The 15,059-nt window shown below is 42.4% G+C and overlaps 1 protein-coding gene across 2 annotated transcripts in view; it reads left to right on the top strand.

Annotated features, from left to right (window-relative positions):
- The window catches only part of LOC126262241 (probable cytochrome P450 6a13), a 282,234-nt gene that overhangs the window by 72,603 nt on the left and 194,572 nt on the right, over positions 1-15,059 (top strand). The window contains exons 7-8 of one of the 2 annotated variants that reach the window (XM_049958714.1): positions 822-1,073; positions 5,140-5,457. In XM_049958714.1, coding sequence (XP_049814671.1) covers positions 822-1,073; positions 5,140-5,306 — 419 coding nt within the window. In that variant the 3' untranslated portion in view covers positions 5,307-5,457. Of the gene's footprint in view, positions 1-821; positions 1,074-5,139; positions 5,458-15,059 lie in introns of those variants that run through there. The other variant, XM_049958715.1, reaches the window with a different exon arrangement.

Raw genomic sequence — 15,059 nt, 5'->3', positions numbered from 1 at the left:
TTCGTAACGGGAAGGAAACTACACTTTCCGTCGACATTGGGTCGTTGCATGAAAAACGTGATGAGCAGTATTTCTTTGGCTGACCGCAGCTGCGTACAGCAAAAACGAAACTGCGAATATCTGCCGAAACACCAGAGACTGCGCCTGGCGAATCTTAGGATATATGCCCGGTATATACAGCATACCATGTGGAATAGTTTCGCTGTCGCTGGCTTTCCCAAGGAGCAAAATAAAGTTGAGGGAATTTCGTCTACTCCAGGTGCTTTGTTTAGATGTACGTCTTTCAGTGCTCTGTCAGATTCTCCTCTCAGTGTCACATCTCTCATCTCATCTAGGTACTATCTAGATCTAACATAATACACTGGTGTAAAACTGCTACTGCCGGCCGCGGTGGTCTCGCGGTTCTAGGCGCGCAGTCCGGAACCGTGCGACTGCTACGGTCGCAGGTTCGAATCCTGCCTCCGGCATGGATGTGTGTGATGTCCTTAGGTTAGTTAGGTTTAAGTAGTTCTAAGTTCTAGGGGACTAATGACCACAGCAGTTGAGTCCCATAGTGCTCAGAGCCATTTAAAACTGCAACTCCAATATTATTATAGAACATGGAACCTTTATATCAGTAAGTTGTAATGGATATCAGTATTGAGACCATAACTGAGTTTTAAACGACCAACTGCTCACGATATCAGCCATAGACGAGTCACTAGATACGTATAATAGGATGAAAAATGTGAAGAACATCTGATGCAAGAAAGTATGACCACTGTTTCTATACTACAGCCCGTCTAGAGTAAGCATCTGGAAAACATGTTTTTTCTTTGCAGAAACGCTAAGGATGTTTCCACCAGGCGCACTGCTTGGTCGCAAGTGCACAAGCCGCTACCAGTTCCCTAACAATGAAGTCACCGTGGAAGAAGGGACGCCAATCTTCGTTCCAGTCTATGCCCTGCATCACGACGCGGAGTACTTCCCACAGCCTGAACGTTTCGACCCCGAAAGGTTCTCGGAGCAAAACAAAGCAGGGAGAAACCCATATGTGTATCTGCCATTCGGTGAAGGACCGCGCAACTGCATAGGTAAGTCACTTCCCTGTCGATTCTTTTTCTAGTCGTTCAGTTGTTCTAGCTGGATGCGATTTTTAGCTTTTTAAGAAATTAAATTTTGGTTACTGCAGGTCAATGTTCTTTGTAGAATCATTCACATTAATTAGAAACACTTATGCTAGTATTTCCCTTGCATCCATTTTGCGGCCATATCGGCTCCTCTGTTTATAAGTAAAGGAAATAATTACCTAATTGAGTCTGCAATAATTGTGGATTTTTGCGAATAAAGCCTATGTAATGCGAAATTGACCATTACCTGTCACGAGAGGTTGAAAATCGCCACTGTAAATGAGGTAGGGGGGGGGGGGGGAGTATTGTGGTGTCAGTAGAGAAACTGTAACAGCAGAGTGGATCAGTTAGGAGAGATAATTGACTTGGAACGTAGAATACTTTGGGTATTACCCGAGTAAAAAATTAAACAGGGACATTTGAAGCCTTCTAAAGCTTCCCTAGTCGCCTGTTGGAGATGTGTTTGTGAAAGGAAACGCGAAGAAACAATCACAGCGAAAGCTAAACCGCGGAGACCACTTCTACTGACGGACAGGAATCGCCGAGCTTATAGAGGGTGGTTGTATAAAATCGCACGAAATCAATGGAAGAAAACAGCCCTGACATCCAAAGTGCTATCAGCAGTCCAGGTAACACAATTGCTGTACACTGGGAGTTAGAAAGAATGGTATGCAATTGTCCAGCATTCTTCATAAGCCACGGTAAACGACGCTAGGAGTTCTGTAAAGGGCGACATCCACTGGATAGTGGATGACTGGAAACGGGTGCTTTGATGTGATGAATGACGCTATATACTGCGGTAATGCGATGGACGGGCTTTGAGTGTGACGAATGCCTGGAGAACCTTACCTGCCATCACGTGTAGAAGCTTCAGCAAAGAAGCTTATTCTTGAGAATAAGCTGACACCACTTATTGCCCGAAACGCCCGTTTCTGAGCCGAAAATATCCTTTTAGAATGGGAGGAGTTACCTCAAAATATAATATGATACGACGCAAGCGAATTAAAATAAGCAAAGTAGGCTAATTTTCGTGTCGAACGATCGCTTATTTCACATAGCGTTCGAATAGTAAAAATGGCAACATTAAGTCTTTGAACAAGATTCTAAACGTGGGCTTTCCACGACAGTTTACTGTCTATCAGAACACCTAGGAATTTGAACTGTTCAGCTTCACTTATCATGTGCCCATTCTGTGAAATTAAAACGTCAGGTTTCATTGAATTGTATGTTAGAAACTGTAAAAACTGAGTCTTACTGTGATTTAGCGTTAGTTTATTTTCTATAAGCCATGAACTTATGTCATGAACTGCACTGTTTGAAACCGAGCCAATGCTGCACACAACATCGTTTACTACCAAGCTAGCGTCATCAGCAAACAGAAATATTTTAGAGTTACCTATAATACTAGAGGGCATATCATTTATATAAATAAGGAACAGGAATGGCCCCAACACTCATCCCTGGGTCACCCCAGACTTGACCGTACCCCACTCAGACCCCATATCACAGCCATTCTCAACACTGAATAATAACCTTTTGCTGTCTGTTGCTAAAGTAAGAGGTGAACCAATTGTGAGCTACTCCCCGTATTCCGTAATGGTCCAACTGCAGGAGCAATATTTTGTGATCAACACAATCAAATGCCTTAGTTAAATCATAAAATATGCCTAGCGTTCGAAACCTTTACTCTAACCCATCCAGTACCTCACAGAATAAAGAGGTTATAGCATTTTCAGTCGTTAAACGACTTCTGAAGCAGAACTGTACATTTGATAGGAAATTATGTGATATAAAATGATCAATCATCCTTACCATCCCTTTCCTTGGGGCGTTGATTCCCACACATTTCTCGGCTGAAAGCGACAGTTTCGAGTGCGGTGAGCAACAGTATGACACCACCAGATGTTTCTGTGCTTGTCTAAGGACAGTGTGGCGCTGCATCCACTGTGAACGTGATCGCATCCCTTTGGAGAGCAGCGCGACCGCAATAAATGCTTTCGTGTACGGATTGTAACCACTAGGTAGCTTTGAAAGCCATTAGACGGTATCTGAACGCTATCCGAACCAGCAAAGCAGGCTTAGGCATTTTCATCCCTCCCCTTTCGCCCCCTCCTATGGCGTGATAATAGGGGGATGCAACGTTGACACATGCGTGAATAAAACGCCAAAAGGTCCCTGTAAGGCCCACCAGTTCGGCAAGACCCTCGGCGGCACCCGCCCATATTTATTGATAATATTAAACATGGATTGCAGAGACAACGTGCGAAATAGTCCTGGAAGTCTGCAGACAGCCACCTGGAGTCGGAGGTGTATAAACGGTGAAACATCCCCTTAGAAAAATTATGTATTGCTGTGCTGTTAAACTTCTTACGTTATTTGATTTTCAAACAGCTGAGCAGAACTGAACGTACTCAGACATGTCTCTCTCTTTGCTTATTCTGATCAACACTAAACTGACACACAATATTTTTAGTGCAACGCAATCTGACTTCAATAACCCCTACAAAAGAATGGCCCTGACTAACAATAACCTATACTTTTCATGAATCACTTACCTCACAAAAATCTTCGTTACTCGAACTACTGCAATACAGCGAGTGCCACTACTGCCAGCTAAATAAAAGATTCAAACTACTGAAGGCACTAACTACTGATAGGCATATAGTTAGCAAATGACAGATTTTGATAAAGAACAAACAATGTATTTACCTTAGCAGTGTTCAAAAGTCATAATATATATCTATATATATAATTTGTGACATCCAGTATGGCAAATTTCCTTTTTCTGATGGACACACGTCCAGATCGTCCGCTCTCAAAATTCTGCCGTCTCTCTCCCCACATCATCCACTGCTGGCGGCTCACCTCCAACTGCACAACGCTACGCGCTGTTCACACCCAACTGTGCCCAACTCTACAATAGCAAATATTCCAACAATGCAAACCAGCCACAGACTGCACAGTCCGTGATTTTCATACAGAGCGCTACGTGGCATTACCGACACAAAAACTTAAACAACCTGCTTACAACGGGTTGTATGACTCCAGACACCTAGGACTACTTAAAGGTTATATATGTGGTCTCTGTATTGTACTAGGTAGATGCGCTGACCATTTCGCCATCCGGATGGTTCAAATGGCTCTGAGCACTATGGGACTTAATATCTGAGGCCATCAGTCCCCTAGACTTAGAAACTACTTAAATCTAACTAACGACAGCACAAACAGCTATACCCGATGCAGGATTCGAACCTGCGACCGTAGCAGCAGCGCGATTCCGGACTGAAGCGCTCGGTCACAGCGGCCGGCCGCCATCCGGACACAGTGGTCATCGCAACTGCTCGGACTATGGAAATCGTGTAAGTGGAGTCTGTTCTTTCGGACATGTCCGAATTATGGTGAGGAATTGATAACCTCAGTGTGCTTGGAGAGCACACTCGAACTCTTACGGAAATAGGCGAAATGCCGCGGGACTATGCACTCTTACGTGCACTGACTACTTGACAGCAAAATAAACTTCGGCATCCAGACGGTGGTACCCTTTATTCACGTAATCAGGAAAATTGTTTTCTGTGGCCAATGCCACATACAAAACTGTCACTTCACATACTGTAACAACCCTTCAAGGTTGTCGTAAACAAGGACCGTGAAGTTCATTTCAAGATTCTCGGTCTCTTCTACATGTTATAGAACGAAGGCAGTTTACCAGAATGCGGAACATCAAAATATTTTCTAAATCCTTATCGGACATGGGAGTTTGTCGTTCGTCGAGTCAAGATGGAAATGTCTATAGTACTTGATGTCTGATTGCTCATTGTGTCTAGTGTGACCGGTAATATCACAACACCGCACAATCACACAGAAGTATTTTTTCCTTCGAATTCTCATGCCTGTTATCAGCTTATCACATTTTCACCTGTGTGTTAGCAATTAGATAACAACATTAGTACCAATGCTGCTGGCAGCTAGTCACACCAAGCAGTGGCGACGATACGACACCGGTGCAACTGAACAAACATTTGTTTTTCAGGTATGCGGCTAGGCCTCCTGCAGACCAAGATTGGGCTGGCGTACCTCATGTCCAAGTTCGCAGTTCATCGCTGTGAGCAGACGAAGGTGCCGATCGAGTTTAATGCAGTCTCCTTCATTCCGATGCCCACCACTGGTATTCAGCTACGGCTAGCCAAAAGGACGTAACTACTTACGGACCTGACCCTGCTACACCTGCAGTATTATTTGCATTGTAAATACTACATATCATTGATCTTAGAGCTTAAGACTGCACATATTTCTGTCATAATGATTGTTTTTATTTAAAACATCTTAATAAATTATTTTTAAATGCTTATACTTCATCTTTCAATTGTTCAAAAATGTTCAAATGTGTGTGAATTCTTAACGGACTAAACTGTTGATGTCATCGGTCCCTAGACTTACACACTACTTAAACTAACTTGTGCTAAGAACAACACACACACCCTTGCCCGAGGGAGGACTCGAACCTCTGGCGGGAGGTGCCGCGCAATCCGTGACATGGCACCTCAAACCACGCGGCCACTGCGCGCGGCTTTCAATTGTTGTATCTAGTTGTTTGTGACCATTGATATGCTTGGAAGGATGTGAATCGTTGGCGAGCAGTTACGACAGGGACGAGAGACAATAAGATTTACAGAGTACAGCGCTACCTGACAACATCACGGCTCACATAGTGGGAGTGACTCATGAAAATAATGTCCACTCTTATAACCAAAACGGCCTTGCTGTGCTGGTACTGCGAACGGCTGAAAGCAAGGGGAAACTACAGCCGTAATTTTTCCCGAGGGCATGCAGCTTTACTGTGTGGTTAAATGATGATGGCGTCCTCTTGGGTAAAATATTCCGGAGGTAAAATAGTCCCCCATTCGGATCTCCGGGCGGGGACTACTCAAGAGGACGTCGTTATCAGGAGAAAGAAAACTAGGGTTCTACGGATCGGAGCGTGGAATGTCAGATCCATTAATCGGGCAGGTAGGTTAGAAAATTTAAAAAGGGAAATGGATAGCTTGATTCAGAAGGATGTATGTTGCAGTAAGTACTGGGAGATGAAGAAGCTTGCACAGGATAGAGTAGTGTGGAGAGCTGCATCAAACCAGTCTCAGGACTGCAGACAACAACAACAACAACAACAGGTGTTCAAATGAACAGGTGAAGCGATAAATAGCGAAACCGGAATCATTTTGCTGCTAGGTGTAAGGATTGGGCACTTCACTGGCATTGTCTTATTTTTCCCCTCGTACCACAATCACATTCGTGATCGTTACGACGTTGTACTTGTACGTCAGGCCTTATAGATCACCAAACTGAGCCAATACATCGGAGCCTGTTTGTTTCGTGAATCCTTGCAAACAGTCGCATGTTTTCTTGGGGGTACTTGTAGCAAATGGATGGAGTTCATGACAGCAGACGCAACCCACAGGAAAAATTTTTCCGCTGAAGACAATAGTGAAACAAAGGGCAAACCTATTGGTATGGACGTACGTCTCGGTAGCCGAGTGTTCAACCTTCTGGACACCCTCGGTTCGATTCCCGATAGTGGAGAGATGCACTTAGGCTCATGAAGCCATTTGAGAGGCTACTGGCACCGAGATTGGAAAGCTAGCATCAGCTGGGGGAGCGGTGGCCTGATCATGTACAGTACCCCAACATACCGCATCCAATGGCGCCACAGGCAGTGGATAACTTGGCGGCTAACAAGTAGTGCTGGGTTTCCAGGGCTGATCGCGAAGTTATTGAATTTTATTAATGGAAACAGGAGGGAATCAAACAGGATTGTTTACTCTAATATGTAGAGCGTTGCCACGCAAATGACCGATGAGATTACTATCGCATTTGTAGCAATAGTGTAAAATGAACTGCTACTCATAAAGAAACATTAATTAATTAGCTAACTTTGACCTTTGACTTTGACACAGGTAAGACAGGTACTGGATTTAAACTCTCTTTTGATTCTTTTTCCAAGAGGCATACATTCTAAAAATTTTTTATCTGTCTAGGATAAAAGTCTGTGAAAATTTGACTGTTGATGAATATGTTTTCTTTGTGGCTGCTGTAAGGAGAGAACGGGTAAGGTACAGGACTAGTTGGCGTTCGGAGGTTTCCACTTCTCCGGTTCACAGAGAACATCAGGCAAAGTCGGAGAAAACTGCTACAACTCGTGAAGTGCTGGGTTTCCAGGGCTGATCGCGAAGTTATTGAATTTTATTAATGGAAACAGGAGGGAATCAAACAGGATTGTTTACTCTAATATGTAGAGCGTTGCCACGCAAATGACCGATGAGATTACTATCGCATTTGTAGCAATAGTGTAAAATGAACTGCTACTCATAAAGAAACATTAATTAATTAGCTAACTTTGACCTTTGACTTTGACACAGGTAAGACAGGTACTGGATTTAAACTCTCTTTTGATTCTTTTTCCAAGAGGCATACATTCTAAAAAATTTTTATCTGTCTAGGCCACAAAAGTACTCACAGACGCTGTAAGATTTTCTGGAAAACACTTTCAGAATGAGAGTGTTGAACAACAGTGGCGTTATGATACCTTCTAACTAACAAATTGCTCGCTTAGGGAACGTCTTGAACATACAAGCTGACGGCGAAATATTGCGCGTCGTTGGACCATGATACTAGCAGATTCGCCCAGTATTGTAAATTCGCGAAGAAATCACTATGCACTGTATTGCTAAGCACACTAATAGTTTTATGAAGGTCTGGGGATCCAACACCGAAAAAAAGTTCGTAAATGATATTTACCTTCTTTTTCACAAATTAAATTTTTCATTCTTGATATCTGCGATTACAAGTTGACTTCTGCACTTCAAATTACTTCTATATGAAAACTTATCTGACATAAAAAAAACACCACGCAATTTCCAATCGACATTACTTATTTCCAACAGCATAGATTATCCTCGTTTTTTTTTTCACAGCAAAGAGCTTTGTCGTCACAGCAAAGAGCGATGTCATCTCAAATTACCGTAGCGCATCATCGCTGGCACTCGCAGCCGGAATATTACAATCATATTTCATTAGGTATGGACATTACAAAGTCGATTTACGTAACTACGAAATATTAAATTAGGAAGTACTTACTGCAGCCCACATCCTTCTGAATCTGGTTAGTGTATTCATCGCTTGGTCTCCCTCTACGATTTTTACCCTCCACACAGCCCTCCAATGCTAAATTTGTGATCCCCTGATGCCTCAGAACATATCCTGCCAACCGGCCCCTCTTATTGTCAAGTTGTGCCACAAACTCCTCTTCTCCCCAAATCTATTCAATACCTCCTCATTAGTTATGTGATGCACCCATCTAATCTTCAGCATTCTTCTGTAGCACAACATCTCGAAAGATTCTATTCTCTTCTTGTCCAAACTATTTATCGTCCATGTTTCACTTCCATACATGGTTACACTCCATACAAATACTTTCAGAAACGACTTCCTGACACTTAATCTGTACTCGATGTTAACAAATTTCTCTTCTTCAGAAACGCTTTCCTTGCCATTGCCAGTCTACATTTTATATCCTCTCAACTTCGACCATCATCAGTTATTTTGCTCCCCAAATAGCAAAATTCCTTTACTACTTTAAGTGTCTCATTTCCTAAGCTAATTCCCTCACCCGACTTAATACAACTACATTCCATTTTCCTCGTTTTGCTTTTCTTGATGTTCATCTTATATCCTCCTTTCAAGACACTGTCCATTCCGTTCAACTGCTCTTCCAAGTCCTTTGCTGTCTCTGACAGAATTACGATGTCATCAGCAAACCTCAAAGTTTTTATTTCTTCTCCATGGATTTTAATACCTACACCAAATTTTTCTTTTGTTTTCTTTACTGCTTGCTCAATATACAAATTGAATAACATCGGGGAGAGGCTACAACCCTGTCTCACTCCCTTCCCAACCACTGCTTCCCTTTCATGCCCCTCGACTCTTATAACTGCCATCTGGTTTCTGTACAAATTGTAAATAGCCTTTCGCTCCCTGTATTTTACCGCTGCCACCTTTAGAATTTGAAAGAGAGTATTCCAGTCAACACTGTCAAAAGCTTTCTCTAAGTCTACAAATGCTAGAAACGTAGGTTTGCCTTTCATTAATCTTTCTTCTAAGATAAGTCGTAAGGTCAGTATTGCCTCACGTGTTGCCACATTTCTGCGGAATCCAAACTGATCTTCCCCGAGGTCGGCTTCTACCAGTTTTTCCATTCGTTTGTAAAGAATTCGCGTTAGTATTTTGCAGCTGTGACTTATTAAACTGATAATTCGGTTATTTTCACATCTGTCAACACCTGCTTTCTTTGGGATTGGAATTATTATGTTGTTCTTGAAGTCTGAGGGTATTTCGCCTGTCTCATACATAATGATATAAACATTCTTGGGAATGTATTTTCCCCTACCTTACACAGAAGGCATCTGGAAAAGCCCACCGGACCTTTAGAAACTAAAAGGGCAGGAACGCAATCATGCGAACGTACTGGCACTGGGAATGCGCTTTACAGTGGAAATGAGGCCCACCCATTCTGGCGCGGTTGCGGGAGGAAACCCGAGATCAATAATCATACTAACATTCTCGGGAACGTATTTTACAATGGAAATGAGGCCCACCCCTTCGGGCGCGGTTGGCGGTGGAAACCCGCCAGGCAAAGCTCCCCAATGGGCATCGCCAGACTGGTTGTAATTATCATATTTAGCAAAACAGCGGAATTTTTAATCAAAAATGTTGGTTTTCAGCATGAATATTGAAAAAAATGTTACTCAGTTTGGAATAAGAAAATATAGAAAATCGTTTAAATGTACACCGAACTGTTTAAGAATCTTTGAAAACAGAGTTATTCATGTAACACTAGATTTACGTCGACGATGTGGTGATAATGGTACGATGTCGACGGTGCGATGTCGATGGTACAGCAGGATGGTGAGAAGGTGCAAGACATCGGGATGGAGTGGTGGTCGGTGGTGATGACTAGTCAGGTGGTTAGATGCGAAGCTGTCAATGTAGGGCTGGAGGCTGGGATGGAACTGCTAAGGCCTCACAGCGCCAAGATAGAAGTTCTCGCGATGTGCAACAAGGTACAAAAGAATGAGTAAGGACAAAGAGGCGAACTACAGCGCATATCTGAAATAAAACGGGTTAGCGTTCAACTGTACTCAACTCGCTCCTTCCACTCAGTTCACTACGATTCGTGTTTGTTCTTGCACTCAGAGCGACCAGCAATAAAAAAGAGTCACAGCACGGTGAAAACAATGTACACTGAGATATCTTCGCAACACCAGGTACGATGTCCAGAGTATCCACAGTTACATCAAAATTGACACTAGAAATCTTCAGAGAAGATTGGTGCAAACAGTCACATGCGTACTCGTGATTGAGCAGGATGGAAACAGTCACATGCATACTCGTTATTGAGCAGAATGGATCTCGATCTTGGCATAGTAACACTAGTCTGTCTAACACAACAAAAACATCGCTGTCAATCTACCACACTTCCATTGAAGTTTATTGTCAGACAGGACACAGGCCTAAAACAACTCACAAGAATAAAGTTCACTGTCTTTATATCGCTGAAGGCGATTTCGCACAATTATTACTGTCCAGAACAATCATTAGTTAGCATGAAACACAGTAATTTCTATTCCCTTCTTGTCTGAACTGTTTGTCGTCGATGTTTCACTTTCAGACTAGGCTACACTCCAGAAAAGACTTCCTGACACTTTATATTAGATGTTAACAAATTCCTTTCCTTGAGAAATGTTTTTCTTGTCATTGCCATTCTACATTTTATATCCTCCCTACTTCGGCCATCATCAGTTATTTTGCTGCCATGACGAGAGATTAAAGAGAAGACAATATCATAAGGTTGGAGATTTGGTACTATTGAGATCTCATTTAAGATCTTCACTCCTGGAGAAGAGGACCAAGAAATGGCAAAGAATGTACATACCATGGACCATACGTTATTATAAAACTGCCACATCCAGATGCATATCTGTTGGCATGTCCAAAGACATTGAAAATAAAGGTGTGTCCTCTCATAAGGATTTAAAAATGTTCTATAAATAATTCTGTGTATTTTTTATGTATGTCATGATTTGTGTAACTATTTGATCTGTAAATATTAGTTATCTAAGTTATATAAATTGTTTCTTATGATATGTGCTGATAATATGTCATCATGTGTGTCATGAACTGGTGTTCTAAAATGAGTGAACTTTCAATACAGATGTAGGGATATAACTATGTGGTTTATTTATGGTAAATTTCACCATGCTTGATTTTCTTGTCGGTTGTACTTGTAGGATAATCTGCATATTGTTTTCTTGATTCTGTAGGTTATGTCATTTTCTGCAAGTTTCTGATTTTGTGTCTTGGCGTTAAGTGAGTTCGTGGACTCTTTCGTCTGAATAGGGTATCCTATCCCTTTTCCTGTTCTTTTGTCCGAAAGAACAGACATCACACATTCATGTAAGAGAGATGTAGGCAGCGAGAAGGATTTACGTGTGTACGATAAACCCCTTCCTTCGAAAAGTTCCTCCCTTCATACGTCCTCTGTGTTACCACAGACGATGTGTCACTGATCTGATTTGTACTAAGATTGTAGTACACACAAGGTGCCTAGTTGCCTCCACTGCGCCGAGTAGAGTGCATGCGTTCTGAATAATGTTAATCAACTAGTAGTCTGCTACAGCTGTTGTCCCCTGCGCAGTAAACAGCCAGTAGGTGGTGAGTGCGTTATCCTGAGGCTGTAATAAACTGTTATTGAGGAACTGGTATTGTATAAATAATTAAATTTTGAACTGGTTTCTTTAAGTCCCTCGCGTTTATTTTTTTAGCAGAATACGAGAAACTACACAATTGTAGTCCACTTTATGAATCACAAATAATTTCTATTCTTCACACTTTCATAGAACATAACAAAATAATGAACTGGATATTAGCATAATTACTATCAAATTACTTTCAATTACATGTCCAAATAACCAATGATTGCTAATTAAATTCTTAACCGATACTCATCAAGGCAGACAACATGTCTGTCCTCCGAGACTGCCGAACCACCTCTGATCTTACAATCGAGCCACTTCGTCCACCATTCAAGCTAGGTGTGACCCGAAGACCTCCGAAATGCTTCGTCTGCCTTTTTGCTTAGCGGTTGTTTATTATTCTGATGATTATTAACGCCTTCGAAATAATGGTATGATAGCCTGCTATTGAGAGATGCTTTAATATGAAATGCAAGTAAATTCAGTCTTTAGTTTTCCTAATATTAATAACAGAAGTTTATCATTTTCACTCGCTACTTCCGAACACAGCAACCAATAGCGGAGGAGGACCACAATATAGGCGATCTTTCTCACCCTATTCGTACCTAACAAACCATCTGTTATCTGTACCTCAAAACACATTACGTCATCTTCGCACAGCTGCCTTCTCAACTGCTCTAAGAAAACCTTTTTGTAGCTGAATTTGGTTACTGCAAAGCCAGAAATATTATTGTGCACGTCTACTGTATGCTCTGACTGAAGTATTACTCTGTATTGTTACGAAAGGACCGGCACCTGTGTCTTTACAAATTTACTGTCGCGCATGAGTTACAGTGCCCAGATGATCTTTTGCGTGTTGAGTTCTACCAGTGGTTTTCGAGAGAAGTGGTATCAGGTCTTTTCGATCCTCGCTTTTTCATTTCTTCGGATAAGGCTTGATTCAGCCTATCAATGTGTTTGAGCTTGGAACATGGGCAATTATGCATCAGAATATCTCCATCAGAACTTTGAATAGCCGTTGCATAATCTCGAGATTGGTGTTCGGTGCGCAATGTCTGGTGTCTGCATCATACCACGATTCCTTCATCAAACTATTAAAGCTAACCCTTATGTCCACAAACTATTTAATCCATACGTGGATCAACTCACAGAAGGTAAAGACTATATTGCTATTTTCAGCAAGACGGAGTAACACCATTTCAGCGCGCTTGATAACCGTGTTATGAGTGCATGACGTGTTCGATGCGTTGCGGAAGATATGAAGAGGCATTGTATTTGCCAGGGCCGGTTCACGAACATTTCTCTTCATAAGCCACTTGTCATCAAATGGTTCAAATGGCTCTGAGCACTATGGGACTTAACTACTGTGGTCATCAGTCCCCTAGAACTTAGAACTACTTAAACCTAACTAACCTAAGGACATCACACACATCCATGCCCGAGGCAGGATTCGAACCTGCGACCGTAGCAGTCGCGCAGTTCCGTACTGCGCGCCTAGAACCGTTAGACCACCGCGGCCGGCCCACTTGTCATCCCCTCTCCCCCTTTTCCCTCTTACATTTTCATTTCACCTGTGCCAGTTTTCGCTATTAATTGTGATATACAGTGAATACAAATCTTGCATTTGGGCGCATCTCTCAGCTTGGAGCCCCAAGCGACGACTTTTGTAAACCCTTGTCATCGGTTTTGTAAAGGCCTCGTCGCTACTACTGTGGAGGCTGAATTGCTACTGCTGTTACGGTAGGCCGAGTTTGTGAATTCGTAAAAAAGCTTCGGGTGCAGTACACCGCTAAGACAATTTCTCTCTGCCACTTTTACACAACTGTGCCCCAGGGTCAGGTAACAGAAGAGGAGAACGAAGGTTCCACAACACTCCAACAAATTGGGAACAAAGTCACACAAATGGGTTAAACAGGTTTACTTATCTTCGTGACTTGTCGAATAATGAAGTCTGCAACACTGGTTGTAATAGAACACAAAAAAGGCTCTCAATGGCTAAGTGCAAATAATCGTAGGTGAAATTCACAGTACACAGCAAATCAAATTTACAACTGTGTGTTCACTTCTAAGAGCTCATTATAAGTCGTACCAGCTCGCACCTTTGCGATTCAAATGGTTCAAATGGCTCTGAGCACTATGGGACTTAACATATGAGGTCATCAATCCCATAGACTTAGAACTACTTAAACCTAACTAACGTAAGGACTTCACACACATCCATGCCCGAGGCAGGATTCGAACCTGCGACCGTAGCGGTCGCTCGGTTCCAGACTGTAGCGCCTAGAACCGCACGGCCACTCCGGCCGGCATTGAGGGTTGTGTTGTGCTCAAATAATCCTAGCGCACTGAAAGAGCTACAGCAGAACGTCTAAAACATTATTTGCTCTTATCACTTGTACAGAGCTATTACGTGTGTTTCACAGTTTGATAAATAGTGCACAATGCTTCATCAACGTCAACGGTGACCATTTCCAGCGTCTCCCGTGATGTTCATTAACAAGGGGCAACATCGCGTCAGTGTTATTGTGAATAATTTCTGGGACAGTTTTCTTTAGTCCACCCTGCACTAGGAGGGTCATTCAAAAAATTCTGCTCACAGCAAAATTACGGTTAATTTTTTTTTTTATTTCACAAGATGACTTTACAGGTCTTCAACGTAATGTCCATTCTTCTCACAAGTGAACCTCCCCATCGCAACCCCCTCAGATTTAGTTATAAGTTGTCACAGTGAATAGGCCTTGAAAAACTGAAAACAGATCAATCGAGAAAACAGGAAGACGTTGTGTGGAACTAGCAAAAAAATAAGCAAAATATACAAACAGAGTAGTCCATGCGCAAGATATGCAACATCATGGAGACATTGAGCTCAGGAGTGTCGTGGTCCCGTGGTTAGCGTGGGCAGCTGCGGAGTGAGAGGTCCTTGGTTCAAGTCTTCCCTCGAGTGAAGAGTTTACTTTCTTTATTTTCGCAAAGTTGTGATCTGTCCGTCCGTTCATTGACGTCTCTGTTCACTGTAATAAGTTTAGTGTCTGTGTTTTGCGACCGCACCGCAAAACCGTGCGATTAGTAGACGAAAGGACGTGCTTCTCCAATGGGAACCGAAAACATTTGATCGCAAGGTCATAGGTCAACCGATTCCTCCACA

This window comes from Schistocerca nitens, chromosome 6, assembly GCF_023898315.1.
Source record: "Schistocerca nitens isolate TAMUIC-IGC-003100 chromosome 6, iqSchNite1.1, whole genome shotgun sequence".
Classification (NCBI taxonomy): domain Eukaryota; kingdom Metazoa; phylum Arthropoda; class Insecta; order Orthoptera; family Acrididae; genus Schistocerca; species Schistocerca nitens.
This window is presented reverse-complemented; position numbering and strand designations above follow the sequence as displayed.